The sequence below is a fragment of the Cyrtonyx montezumae genome, unplaced genomic scaffold (genome assembly GCF_038088225.1).
Source record: "Cyrtonyx montezumae isolate F1298 unplaced genomic scaffold, pur_monq_1.0 scaffold_17, whole genome shotgun sequence".
Classification (NCBI taxonomy): domain Eukaryota; kingdom Metazoa; phylum Chordata; class Aves; order Galliformes; family Odontophoridae; genus Cyrtonyx; species Cyrtonyx montezumae.
In genome coordinates, this window is record NW_027071903.1 from 25158936 (window position 1) to 25172744 (window position 13809).

The window sequence follows — 13809 nt, forward strand, 5'->3', positions numbered from 1 at the left end:
ATCTCTAACTTGCTTCATAAATAACATTAGGTTACTTCATTTCACACTTCTCCATTTAACACTTCACAAGGAAAATTTGGCCTAAGATTTCTTTACTGATAAAATAACTGCTGTCTATCTGATCATTAACAGAATGTTTGCCTAGCTAAAAGGTACTTTCTTCTCCACTTTGCCATTAAGTTATATGGGCTGCCTTAACAAGGCTCAGCTGATACCCATCTCTAGCTTAGAAGCTTCCTGACTTTAACTTTTATATAGGTCAACAAACTAAAGTAAATAAATCAAGACCACTGTGCACTTGCCGACCTAGATATGGATTATTTACAGACATAAGAGGGCAGCTAGGAACCCTTATGAACAGGCAGGCAGTGGACTGTATACACTTAATACTGTTGGTTGTGCAGAAAGATTCGCCATGCTCTACTGAAAAGAAAAAATCTCCTCAGAACTAGTTTAGGAAGAGGAAGCAAATCCCTGAAACAGAGACATCACTCATTTCTAGAATTATCTTTGTGAGCTAATACAATAGTTACAAAGCAGTAGTTCCAAATAAGTTTATCCTCAGCCAGTTCCTATGCAGGGGTGTTATGCGAGAATGTAAAGTTTGTTATCTAGGTCTGAATACCTCCTCAGGGAAAAAACAAACAGAGGTTTACCCTTCTCCCCAGATACAGCTCCAGAAAACCCTCAGGTGGGCAGACACTTCACAGCCTGAGTTGAGGGCTCTGAAATGAAAGCTTTCATTTAAAAAGCCACATTCCTAGCTGCTATAGCTGCAGCAACAACCTCCCCAGTGTGAAATGAGTAATGGATGTAATGATGTCTGCAGGCTCAGAGTAATGACTCAGAGGAGGGAACTCCTCAGTCACATACAAGTCTGATTAGAGCATCAAGTTCAATGCCCAATTAGGTGACATCAGTACTACTAGCATTACCTAAAGAATTACCTATTTATTTCTTGAGCTGAAGTGATTTGGGCAAGTGCAGCTCTTCTGAGCTGGAAGCTCATGTGACAGAGCTCACAGAAGCAGAAACGAGGGAAGAGAAAGGACAGAAGACAAGAGGAAGGAAAGTGGCAGTCAGTGCTGCCAAGAGACTCTGTGCTTAACAGAGGTCATGACCAGGCACTAAACCAAGCAACTAAAGCTTTAATTGCAGGATAGCCCAGGCCCATCAGGAAATACTCAGACGGATCAGTAAGCTGCTGGGAACATACTGAGGGTCCCAGTCAGCCTGGCACTGAAGCAAGTGAGCTCCCACTTTTGCCACTGTACGGTGAGCCACTATCATCTCAGCAGGGCCCTTGTCTTAAACTCAAAGCCAGGGAGCTCCAGGCAAGCTGGCATTTCCCTGCCATTTCTCAAAACTACTTCAGCACTAGGGTCATACATCTTTACAGCGAGCAATTTTCTTCCATAAAAATAAATTCTCATTGGTAGGATACTTTATAGGTGCTTCTGTAAATTACTTGGAATGCACATGAGAAAAACAAGTTAAAATGGGATCCCTAAGTTCAGCTCAGGTTCAAATATTTAGCTCTTTCTGTTTCAGAGGGTATTCACTGTAGATAGAGAGCAGACAGCTGATGGGCTTGGGGTCTTGCCAGTACCTCAGATTCAGATGCTGTCTTGACTATAACGCTATAGTTTAGGTTTGAGGAACAAGAAATGAACTTCTGTCCATCACTGCAGCAAAGACAAGACAGCCTGGCAGCTGCAGGGGAAGATAAATCACTCATGCATGTCCTCGGAAAGGTTGATGACTAAAATAAAGCTTTCAGCACAGAATGCCTACAGTACCCTCACATAAATGCAAGGCTGGCTGCTGCTGCGACCGCTGATTTGTGTGTATGCTGCACACACTTCACACGAAGCGCAGTTTAAAACAACATCGGATTAAACACTAATAGGAGTGCACCCATCAAACGCATCTTCCAAAGCGACTGATATCAGACATTCAGCTCACGTGTCGGTACACGGAGCAGCACCTCCACCTCGCACGGCGGACTCCATGCCGCAGCTGCTCAGCTCTATGGCCGCGCTGCGCCGCCTCAGCCGCGGAGCGCTCGCACGAGCAGCGGGCAGCGCGCACCGCGCCGCACTGCGCACGCGCGCCGACCTCGGCGCGTGGTGTGACGCATGCGCGGAGGGACCGCCGCGAGCCCATCCGCCGCCGCCGTTACCGCCGGCGGGCGGGAGCAGCTGGGCCGCGCCATGCCACGGGGGAACGCGGCGGCTGCCGAGCGGGAGCGGGGCCGCGGGCGCTGAGGCGCGGCGTGAGGAGCATGGCCGAGCTGCCGCGCGTGGAGCCTCCCGGCGAGCCGGAGTCGGAGGCCGAGCTGTCTCAGCGGCTGGCCCGCATCAAGGCCCGCTCGTACGGCAGCACGGCGAGCGTGGCGGCGCCGCTGGCGGAGCGCTACGTGGAGCACCACCTCAGCGCCGGGGACACGCTGCAGGGCATCGCCCTCAAGTACGGCGTCACGGTAAGGCCCGCGGGGGAAGCAAGGCGTCGGTTCCGTGCCGTGTCCCCGGCTGCTCGGCCGGCCCCGCCTGCACAGATTGCTGCTGGAAGGGGAACGCGCGTCGGGTCGCGCTCATCACCGCCGAGCTCGGTTCACATTGCAGATTGCTCACCTGACTCCTATCCGGCTCAGGTGCACTGCTGCTTCCTTGCAGCCCTAGGAAGGGCTGTGCAACACATTATGGGCTTCTCCCAGCCTCTCTCACAAGGCTTACCATCAGCTCCTAGCACACCGCATTGCTCCCTACCTCGCTGACAGTGCACCTGAGGCCCAGCAGGCTGTCAGCAGTGCTCCCTACGTGCATTTCAGTGGTACCAACATGTAGTTGCAGGGGGTGAAGCAGTTTGTGAGCACAGCCAGCAGCACAGGCACACAGTGAGTGTCACACTCACACCAGCTGTAGAGAGCACCTTCCAGTTGGGCTCTGTCCAGAAGAGGTACAGTGCAGGCCCAAATTAGTAGGTTGAATATAACAGGTTTCCTTTCCCTTACCTATTTCTGAAAACTGCTGAGACTTTCCAGCTTCAAGTTGCAACAGTATTCAATCTTTGTTGTGAAAAGGTTTGAGAATATTTTTCTTCCCTGAAATACTAAAGAATTTTTGACCAAGTCTTGGTAACAGCATTCTTGGCGTTTGCAATTTACATAGGCAAATGTTAAAACAAACCTTTGTTGAGTACTAAAGCAAGTAAAGTAACCTTAGCATAGAATCATAGAATGGCCTGGGTTGAAAAGGACCTCAAAGAGCATTTAATTTCAACCCCCTTGCCAGAGGTAGGGTGGCCAGCCACTAGAGTAGGCTACCCAGAGCCACATCCAGCCTTGCCTTAAATTCCACCAGGGATGAGGCATCTACAGCTTCTCTGGGCAACCTGTTCAGTGCATCACCACCCTCTGAGTGAAAAGATTCCTCCTAACATCTAACCTAAATGCCCCCGTCTTAGTTTAAAACCATTCCCCTTGTCCTATCACTGTCAACCCATGTAAGCAATCATTTTTTCTCCTGTTTATGTGCTCCCTTCAAGTACTGGAAAGACCACAATGAAGTCTCCTCCCCAGAGCCTTCTCCAAGACAAAGAAGCACAGATTCCTCAGCCTTTCCCAATAGGAAAGGTTCACCAGCCCTCTGATCATTTTAGCAGCCCTCCTCTGGACCTGTTCCAAGAGCTTCTCATTTAAAAACAAAAATTTAGTTGCATTTTCCATAGTGAATGAAGTCTTTGGCCTAAATGATTTAACCGTTTTCTTCTTTATTCAGAAGTGCATTTGCTCACTACAGTAAGTAGAAAAATGATTACACATGGATTATTAAAATAGTTTCTAAAAACTATTCTAAACACTGTAGTTCCCCCTCAGCTGAAATAAAGTTGTGGATCAGATCTATCCCATCTAGGGTGTTTAACTTGCAGACTATAAACTTCATACTGTGATTCATTAAATAAACTTTTGTAGCACTAATGATGCGTTTGAAGTATAAATGCTGGTTTTGAGCTCTCATTTGTCGTCTCTTTGTTGCTAGTATTTTGGCTAGGAAGCCAGAGCTGCATCACTATAGACTCCAATTCAGAAAGGTTAAACTGACATGGAATCTCCCTAAGGGTACTGCCAAGTTAGCTGAAATCAGTCATTTGTTATTGCTCTAATGGTTTCATCCTAAGGTTTGAATGCATGCAAACATGCTGGCTTTACACAAAATGAAGGCTCTTACATGTTCACACAAGAATGAGGACTGACTTTGTCTGAGGAATCACTACATTTGCTTCCTACACTCAGTATAGTTGTCTAAAACTGAGGGGTGCTGTGCAGCATCAGAATTATCTTAGGCTGTCATTGCCTCCAGTGTTACTGTTAGTTTCCCCATGTGGTTTTCCTCAAAGGGAGGAACCTTGTAGCAGAAGACATCCTGTCCCATGCCTGAGATGTCATGACACATATAAGCAATTTGAGACAGATGGAACTAACATTTTAAAGAGAGAGATCAGTATGATTGTTTTTTGGCTTCATCCACTGCCCTTCACCTTACTTCCCGCAGATGCTATTAATCTTGCATGACTGAGGTTCATGAGGTATTCCTTTGAACACTTAAGTAATTTAACTCTGGGAATTAATAGCTCACATAGAGTACCTTTTTGTCTTACAGAGGGATCCCTTTCAGTGGGGGGAGAGGGATGAGGACTAGTTTCCTGTCAGTGGTGCAGTTCTGATGAATTCAGCACCAGTTTACCCATTAGTGCCACTTCAATTACATTACTAAGAGGAAAGGCTTTTGCTATAGTAGATATAGCTAACAAGTCAGTTTTCTTCCTAGCACAGAGAAAACTGGGGTATGGAGAACAGAATTTAACATCTATGAATGTAGGAGTTACAGTTGTAGGAGTAGAATATAGCACATTATCAAGTAATGTGATCAAGACTGTAAAATGATATTTTTAGAGACATTTCTTATTTCATTGTTACTAACACAGGTGTGCAGTTTTCCAAATGCTACCAGATAGTATTTAAAGGATATTCCAGGAAGAATTAACCAGGGATAGTGTTGCAGTGAAGCAGGATAGAGAGTAGCACTGCAATGCATTATTTATCTGCTGCTAAAGCATCAGCTTTCTAGTCCCATTGTTAAAGAAATCAAAGGTTGAAATAGGGTTTTTTGTTTTAGATTGTTATTTTCACAAAGAGCTCCACTTAGCATTTTAAGCACAGGTTTTCAATATCCTTCAAGAAAAGCATCAGCTTCCAGAAATTCTGAAGATTTGCATTTAACTTGCATCCGATGCTGTTATGAATCTCATTATCAAGCAAGACAAAGCTCCCTTTGTGGCACTCCAATGGTACTTTGCTTGGGAAAGAGCTTGGAGATATGTCCTATACTGCATAAGGTGCACTAAAGATAGTTCATAGTCTTGAGGAGCTGGAACAGCAGTGATCTTCTCTTTGAGAGTTTGTGAAACTGGATGCCAGTTATTCAGCTTTTGAGAGCGATTAAACCCTTCATCTTCACAGCCACCTGCAGTAATATCTCTGAAGAATAGACAGAAGCTTTCTAGAGCCAACCTCCTATTATATTTGACCAGTATTTCACCAGGCTTCCAAGACTCAAGCAAATTCATCCATATACAACTTCACAGCTGTTGCTACTGCACAAAGCTGTAACAGCAGCATAGCAGATGGTCTTACCACATGCAACAGGTCTACTCTGCACATAGCACTTTGTTCTAGTTCTGCAAGTGGCCACACATCACATAGCCTGGAGCATATGAGCATGCTGAGAACTCACATCCTCACCCTCCACTGATTTTTTTATGTAAAGAAAACCAACCTCTGGCAAGAGGGGACCGTGGGGAAGTTCTTTCAATTACACTTTTCTCCTATGTTTTCTTCTCAAATCTGCTGCAGGGTAGAGCACATTCAGGAGAGGCAGGTTAACATCTCCACTGCTTTCCATTGTTTTTAGGCTGCTTCCACTGCTAGCATCCTCAGCGTAAGAAACAACAGTGGTTTTCTGTTTTTCAGTTGGGAAGGACACCAAACAATGACAGAACAAAGCTTAGAACAACTTAAAAATGATAAGCAAAAGATAGTAGAGCAATTTTTCATCATCCATTAGCTAAACTCAGGATATTTCAAAGTAGCAAATGGCTGCTGCTTACAGCTTCTCAGCATTTTACATAAATATATAGCAGTAAAGTTCGTATTATGGCATGACTTCAGTTTTTATTCTTAGACATTTCCACTCCCTTTAATTTAATAAGGTATAACACTGCTTCTCTGAATTAGAAGAATATTTTTTGTTTTCTTGACACTTGTTTGCAAGCAGGTTTTACTTAGTGTTTATCACTCGGTAATCATGATTGTGGATCACTGCCTATTGCAGTCACCAGGGGGTTAGGACTTCTGGTAAAGTCTTGAGCTCAAGTTGTAGCAGAAGCTGTTTAACCATGGACAGTCATTCCTGATGTGAGGTGTTTTTTTTTAATAATTTGCATTTGAGAAAGTCAGCTTAACTCACTGACTTGACAAATTTTGGCAAGTGAGAACTTAAATATTCTTTGTAGAGAGGCAGCAGTAAACATTCATTACAGCCTTTTCTTTGTAGAGCAACCAGAGACACTATTACAAGTTCCATTAAGTTTAGAACAATTGGTTTCATACAAATCTCTGCTGATAAAGATGCATCACTTCATTCTTGCTTCTGCTCTGATGTAGCATTTGCTGATGAGGTTATGGAGTGTTGTGAGTAAGAGTTGCATGGAAAAGATTTAAGTTAGGTATTAGTTCATATGCATTCTGATGTGGAAGCATTTGATAATCCTGCCCCAGAATTCTGTTCAGTAGAGAAATGCATGTAGTCTACATAGCTGTATTATACATTGCTTAGAGAGCCTTGTATCCTTTTCCCAACTCCTCACTGAAACTTCAGCTGAAATCTGAACTTATATCTGCTGTGGGGAAGAAGTGACATGGATGAAGCATATACTTCTCTCCCAGTGTTTGTAGTGTTCCTTGTTCATAGCTAGCATGTCCTAGAATGTTTGAGGTAACTATCACCCCCATCACCCCTTGTTTATACTATGCATGCTTTTCACCAGAGTAGTTCCCCTGTAACAGCTCTGAGCCTTACTCTAACATAAATCCAAACTAACAGCTCTTCACTTTACTGTAAATTGCTTATGTGAGCCTGTGTAGAGATTTAGAGATTGGAAGACCATTTGGGAAATGCATCTTCAGGTAATACAAGACTTCAGAAAAGACCAGTAGTGTGGAGTCAAGTGTGTGTGCAAGGGAAAAGCTAGGATGTTCAATCTGTCTTTGAATGTGAAATAATCCTGTTTTGAAATCATTGCTACAGCTAAGTGTAGTCTTACTGGAACTAGGGGTTACTGTAGCACTTCAGAAAGGTGCCTTTTTTGCTTCACCGAAACCTAATAATTTACTTTTTTTCCTATCTTTTTCAGATGGAACAAATAAAGAGGGCAAATAAACTGTTCACTAATGACTGTATATTTCTGAGGAAAACCCTGAATATTCCTGTTGTATCAGAGAAACCATTACTGTTCAATGGACTTAATTCACTGGAGTCTCCTGAGAATGAAACAGTTGACAGCTCCCCTTCCTGTGAAGAAGGGCTAGTTGCAGTTCAGGAAGAAAGTAGTTCTTCTCCCAGTCCTCAAGAACCTGACAATCAGCCCACTGCACCAGAAGAACTGTCTGCCAAAGATTTTCTTCAGAGATTGGACTTGCAGATTAAGTTATCCAAACAAGCAGCCAGAAAACTAAAAGATGACAGTATCAGGTAAATACCACTTTCAGTATTAAGCATCTTCATTTCATCCTGGAGGCTTTTCAGTCTAAGCTGAACCCCCTTTGTGGAGCATCTCAGACAGCAGTAGTTTTATCAACAGCTGGTCTACATACACTATCATCATGCACAGGACACATTTACAGAGCACCACGAGCAGGTGCCTTGACATGGTTCTAAAGGCTGCCTCACTATACATTATTCATAGAATCTGAGCATATCCTACGAGAGCTATAATGCCAGCATTCTCCAAGATGCCTTGCTGTGCAAGTAGGCAACTACTTAAGCAAACCTAGTTTGCTGTAGAGTACTAAGCCAAAGCATATGTGGAAGCTGACTGTTTCTCCTGTCCCAAGTTAACTCACAGTGTTCTCCACACTGCAGTTTCTTAAGCATTTACACATTTAACATTTAAGCATCTACACATTAAACCAAAACCTTATTTCCTGGGAGGTTTGATTTTTTCAACAAGTTGTTTCAAGACAAAAGCAGTATCATTAGCTTAAGTTTTCGGCTGGACTACTCAGAAAAAGGGAAGGATTATGAAAAATTTGCATAATTTACTAAAAGCTGCTTGATTACTCATTGCTTTTCTCCTACTTCTATTCTGGGAAAGTAAGAAGGTATATGAGATTTGAGTAGTAGCTAATGATGGTCAGAAGTTAGCACAAAAGCTTGTATGATTGGGTTTGGTGTAGTTTGTGCTGTTACTGGGCTATGTGAATAACCTTATCTTTGCATGCAGGCTCAAAACATTGAAAAGAAATCCTTTGACGCTCACAGTGCAACAACTGAGAAGTCTTTCAGTTCTCACAAAAACACCAGAATTGGCAGCAGCACTGAAATTATGTTACTGAACGTATTCTTAAAGATATACTTCTGGAAAACAACCATCTTCAGAGTGCATGACATGTCTGAATTAACACCAATCATTGCATTAGCTTTATGTAAACTTTTAAACGGCAGTATTGTCAAGTAACCAGTAAGCAGTTTGAACTTCTCTGAGAATTTGTAGTAGCAACACTATGGTTCATGCAGCCATTACAGTAAAGATGGTAGGCAACTAATTTCTGCCAATAAAATCTTAAGTGATCAGTCTGAATATTGATCAGTACATTGGGGTATACATTAAGCTCAGGGGATATCCTTGCAGGAACAAAATACAGATACAGCTGCAGCTCTGCTGGACTGCTCCCATCATGGCCTCATTTACCCCATCCTACATCCTCCAGCACTCAAGGCTTAAAGTAAAAAATGAATTTTTCTTCTAAAAAAGAAAAATGGAGAACAACAATACTGGAACTTCAGCATGTTCTCTACTTGATTATCCTTCATACCAGTGCCAAATCAATAAGAAATACTGTAAAGAATCAAATTTATTTTCAGTTTTCTGTTCTGGAAAATAATGAGATTTTCAGACATATGTAAAGAACAGTAGCATACAGCACACAGTGTTATTCTCATGGGGAAATGCCAAATCTTGTCTATTTCGATCCACTAGGAAAACTCATTATTTTCTGTGATACCGTGCCTCAAAGGTAAAGCTATCTGTTTCTAATCTAATGCTTATGATAATTCTCTTTCTAGAGAGGAGGAGAATGAGGAAGGTCCCTATGCAACTTCTTCATATCACCAGTAGAAGACGTGATAGCCTGAAAACTTCCCATGAAATCAGTTCTTAAAGAACTAAATGGTCAGTAATTCAAAAAAGTCTTTTGGACTCATCATCATGATGTACTTTAAGTCATGGATGGGTAATTGCACTGAAATTGACCTCTTCTGCCTTCCGTAGGTTAATGTCCTTATGCTATATCAACAAAGGGTTTAAGCCTTCCAAATCTAGCAATGGCCTTTACGCCCCTTCTGTGCAAACTGTAGCATGGTAGCAACAATATATCCTTGAGGTCACCCTATAAGCAGGATGTTGATCTTTAGTAAAGATTTTGTAAATACTTGTTACAGTGAAACTTGTTTTAAGTATTTAAAATGTTAAATAAGTTTGCTTGTGAAAACTTACTCTGCAGACCCAGACAAGTTTGCTGTGGAAGTTGTGTCTACTTCAGGGTTGCAGAGCTTGCCTCTGAACTGTGCGTGTCTGTGTGGTTATAAGAACACACGTTTATTTCTTGAGAGGGGTATTTGACTTGTTTTGATTAGTCAAAGCTTTTTTCAGTAAGGAACTGTCTGCAAACTGGATTTTTGCTAAAGAAAGGGAAGAGCTACAGCAAGAGAGTTTTCCTTTGTGAAATACAGCATCAAAATGTCAGATGTGTGTTCTTGTGTGCAGTTACATTGTGTGGTTTTAATTTAATAAATAAAGAAATTCCAATGTGTTTGTTCATTATGAAGTCAGCTTGATTCTAGTCTGGATTTGCAAAGAATGATTTGACCAATTACATGATCTGTTAGATTCAAATTTCATGGCAAATGTAGTCCTTTACTATATGCAAAGCACTACCCTTGCTGCTGCTTCTACATACACAGTGTCTTAACCCAAGGGTTTGCTGTTTATGAGAAATATTTACTGCCAATGAGACTCATAATGACTGTTTGCTCTATGTAGTTGTGTAGTCAACAAAAACCTTTCATTGAAGTTCACAAGAAACCCTGTCAAGCCTTCACTATTCTAAGTATTCAGGTCTGCAGATTGACCCCACACAAGGCTGAGGAAGACAGAGTGCAAACCACATTTACTCTTTGTCCCACAGCTGATACACAAACAACTTCTTAATCATACAAGACCCTTTCCTCAGTCATTCAATAAGCTGCACAAAACTCTGTAAAGAATTGCTGCATCCCTGCTACAATGACAGCAGAGCAACAAGGTCCCAGACTACAGCAAAGAAGAACTTGCTCAAATACAACAGCCACAAACAAAGAAATAAAGGAAAACTGCTTCTTACCTTCAGAAGGCCTCAGGCACATAGGGAACTCCAGCAAAATCCCCTTACCTCCACTGCCGACCCTTAAATGAGGTCTGGAAAGGGGTGGATCTTGGCTCCACCTCCTCCAGTCACTCACATGCATTGCATTGCATACACCTGAGCTCCCCTGTGCTGGCCCTGCCTTCCCACCAGGTGCTCTGTCACTGCTTTAGCTGTAACTTAGTATTTCTGCCACACCTGTGTATTTTATTTTCCACTCTACCTTCAATCTTCCTACACTTGTGTATGGGAACTGCTGAGTCACAGCCCGAACCACTGATGGAGCACCTGAAGGAAGGCCTGGTCAGTGCTGGGAGCACAGGTGAAGGCGATTCACCTCTGACTGGAAGGGGTGGAGCTGGGCTCAACCCCTCTTGCACCCCATTTAAGGGCTGACTGCCACTGGGGAAGGCTCTCTTGTTGGAGTTTCCTTTTCTTGGAGTATTCTCTTTGTGAGCTCATCTTCTCAGTGATGGGTGAGTATTCATTTCTTTCTTTTTGTAAGTTCTTGTTCATGCTGTTGGTTTTGTCTTCACTTTCTTGCTTTTTTAATTTTTACTAGTTGTAGGGGTTGAAGGGGAAAATTTCAGGCAGAAGAGCACTGTGCAGATAGTGCTTCTTGTTTTGTCTTTAATCAGCTGGGCAAGTGTATGTGTTTGTAGCTTTTACAAATTCCTTGAGTTAAGCATGGAGAATCTTGGGCAGACTTAAACTTAATGCTTTTAAATGAAATAGGGTGTATTTGCTGATATGTTTTCATTTGAGTGTTGTTAGTAACGTGGCTGGAGCCTGTTAAACTTTTCTATCCAACTGATTCAGCATTTGGGTACTGTGGTTCTTCTGGGTGCTTTTAGAAAGGGCCTCCCCTTTCCTGTAGCCATCAGTAAGCAACTCCTATTGCTCTGTGCTCAGGGCCTCCTCTGAAAGCTGAGCATTGAATAGAAAAGATGCATTCTTCTCAACACACAAAAGCAGCCTTGTACTACTATGGCTTGTAGTAAAGTGTTTAATAAAGTACAATCTCAGACACAATAGTCTAATAGAAAAACTTAAAATGAGAATATTGTATATATTGAGCATGTTACATTTTCAATGCTAACTTTGAAAGTGAAGGTTTTCTGAAGCATTCAGCAGAGATACAAATAACATAGAAACTGTTTTTTAGAAGTGGGGTTGTGCAAGTGTTGAAAATACCTTTCTCACCAGGTAAAAGGAAAGCAGTGATGGAATAGGATTTGCTGTTTATGTATTAAATACACAACTGTAGATGTCCAGTGTTAGTGTACCCACAAAATGAGGATTAGTAAGGGCTGTAGTGTAGGCTGAAGCTCAAGTCAGCGTGTTTGATTTTTACTTAGCATATGTCAAAGCCTTTCAGAAATGTCATCAGGCTGGCTTTACTTTTATTCTCTAGTTCTGAAAGGTGAGTGCTATCAGGTAGAACTGATAGTTCATATTGTGTGTGAACAATCAAACCAGTATTTGAGGTGTCCAGATAACAAGTTAAGCATTTAGCAGGGTGGGAAGTGAATCTTGTTTGGGGAACCATTGTTGGGACTGTTCATTTAAACATCAGAGTGCTTGATCAGTTCTTAGCTGGACACTGTGTTAGTGGAATCATGTCTACATATGTTCTGTAGGTTATAGAGAGCAGCAGGGTGAGCACAGATGCACTGATGTGCATATTCTGAACTGGTATTGGGTCATGCCCATTGTTTGGATCTTTTTGGTAAATGATGTCATATATATTTTGTTGAAGTTGTAACATGGCAAATGGAGATGTTAAAAATATTGGACCTGTCTCTGTAGACACAAACTGTTCTATAATCACGGGTTGTTGGTGATGTCTTTCTGTTAGTTCCAGACTCCTACATTGATACCAGCTTCTAACAAAAGCTAAAAAATTGTTATGCTATGCATTATATTGATGGGAAAAGAAATTTTGCTTTTTACAGACTATCTATTGGGGAAGGAAAGCTTGCAAATCTTAGGTCTCTACTAGTTCCTCAGGTGTAAAGGTCTGTTGTTATGTATCCTGATTTCTTTTGTACATCAAAATGGAGGAAACAGTCCGCTTCTTCAGTGTGGTAGTTGCAAAGCTCTAAAGGGACAAAAGTACTTTCTGTCCTTTGGGAACATGAAAAAAGAAGAGGCTATAGAAGAAAACAAATACATTGATTCAAATTTATAGGAATTCTTTTCTTAATGTTTTCTTTTGCATTTTTAAGGGGCTGTTTTTCAAAGAAGGTTGTTTTGTCTACACTTTTGAGTAATGTTTTAACAGAAGTATCACTGTTAATGGCTGATGCAGCAATTCAGTGATGTACTTTTTGGATGCTGCAAAGCATTCTTTAGATTGTCATCTATTTTCAGAGAGCTGTGATGTTACACCTCACTATCATATTTGTTTAATATTTGTTACTGGTAATGTTCTAGTGATAATGTTCAGTTGATAATTTGTTTTGCAGGGATGCCAAAGTTTACTTCAATCTCCCCCTTCTCTTTAGTTTCCAATTGTGCTGAAGAAATAAGGAAATGAAAGGCCTATTTAGCACTTACTGAACTTTGTGCTATGCAGGCAGTGCTGTGAGTCTCCTTTCACTGCTCTTTGTGAGTTCTTCAGGCATAAAAACATTCATTTGCTCAAATGTGAATTCTTCATAAACTCTGCAGGTTGAGGAAGAATAAGAGTGGGATTTTGGTGCCTTTTGGGTACCTAGTAATTGCCTTGTGACAGCATATATGTGATTAAAAAGTAGTTTTCCAACATGACACTGCTCAAAACAGAGCCAAGTCACTAAGCAGGAAAATAGGGCTTGTGTTTCTAGAAGCAAATTTCCCTGCAAAATGGCTTTAATTGCTTTCCTTTTTTATAAGGAAGTAATGTTTATTTACACTTGTTATCAGGCTACTTGCATCAGGAATTCAGCTAATGCATGCACAGTCATAAAATGGTGCACTAAAGAGTACTTCTACACATGCTGAATGAAGTCACAGTGGGGAGAATAGAGCTCTTTGAAGAGGCAGTTGTAGTGTCAGAGGGCTGTTAGCTCACAACACTGTGCTGT

At 41.8% G+C, this 13809-nt stretch overlaps 1 protein-coding gene across 1 annotated transcript; it reads left to right on the forward strand.

The window, feature by feature from the left end:
- Positions 1-2203: 2203 nt before the first annotated feature.
- Positions 2204-9822, forward strand: LYSMD2 (LysM domain containing 2). The gene is made up of 3 exons (XM_065733848.1): positions 2204-2482; positions 7474-7811; positions 9405-9822. Exons 1-3 carry the CDS (start codon positions 2285-2287, stop codon positions 9454-9456), a joined length of 588 nt encoding a protein of 195 aa, XP_065589920.1. The 5' UTR covers positions 2204-2284; the 3' UTR covers positions 9457-9822.
- Positions 9823-13809: the final 3987 nt, after the last annotated feature.

Excerpts from the sequence above, each read along its gene's own strand:
- LYSMD2 (XM_065733848.1), top strand. The coding sequence starts at position 2,285 with ATGGCCGAGCTGCCGCGCGTGGAGCCTCCCGGCGAGCCGGAGTCGGAG. Across the intron at positions 2,483-7,473 it reads CCCTCAAGTACGGCGTCACG|ATGGAACAAATAAAGAGGGC; the intron begins GTAAGGCCCGCG and ends TATCTTTTTCAG. Across the intron at positions 7,812-9,404 it reads CTAAAAGATGACAGTATCAG|AGAGGAGGAGAATGAGGAAG; the intron begins GTAAATACCACT and ends TTCTCTTTCTAG.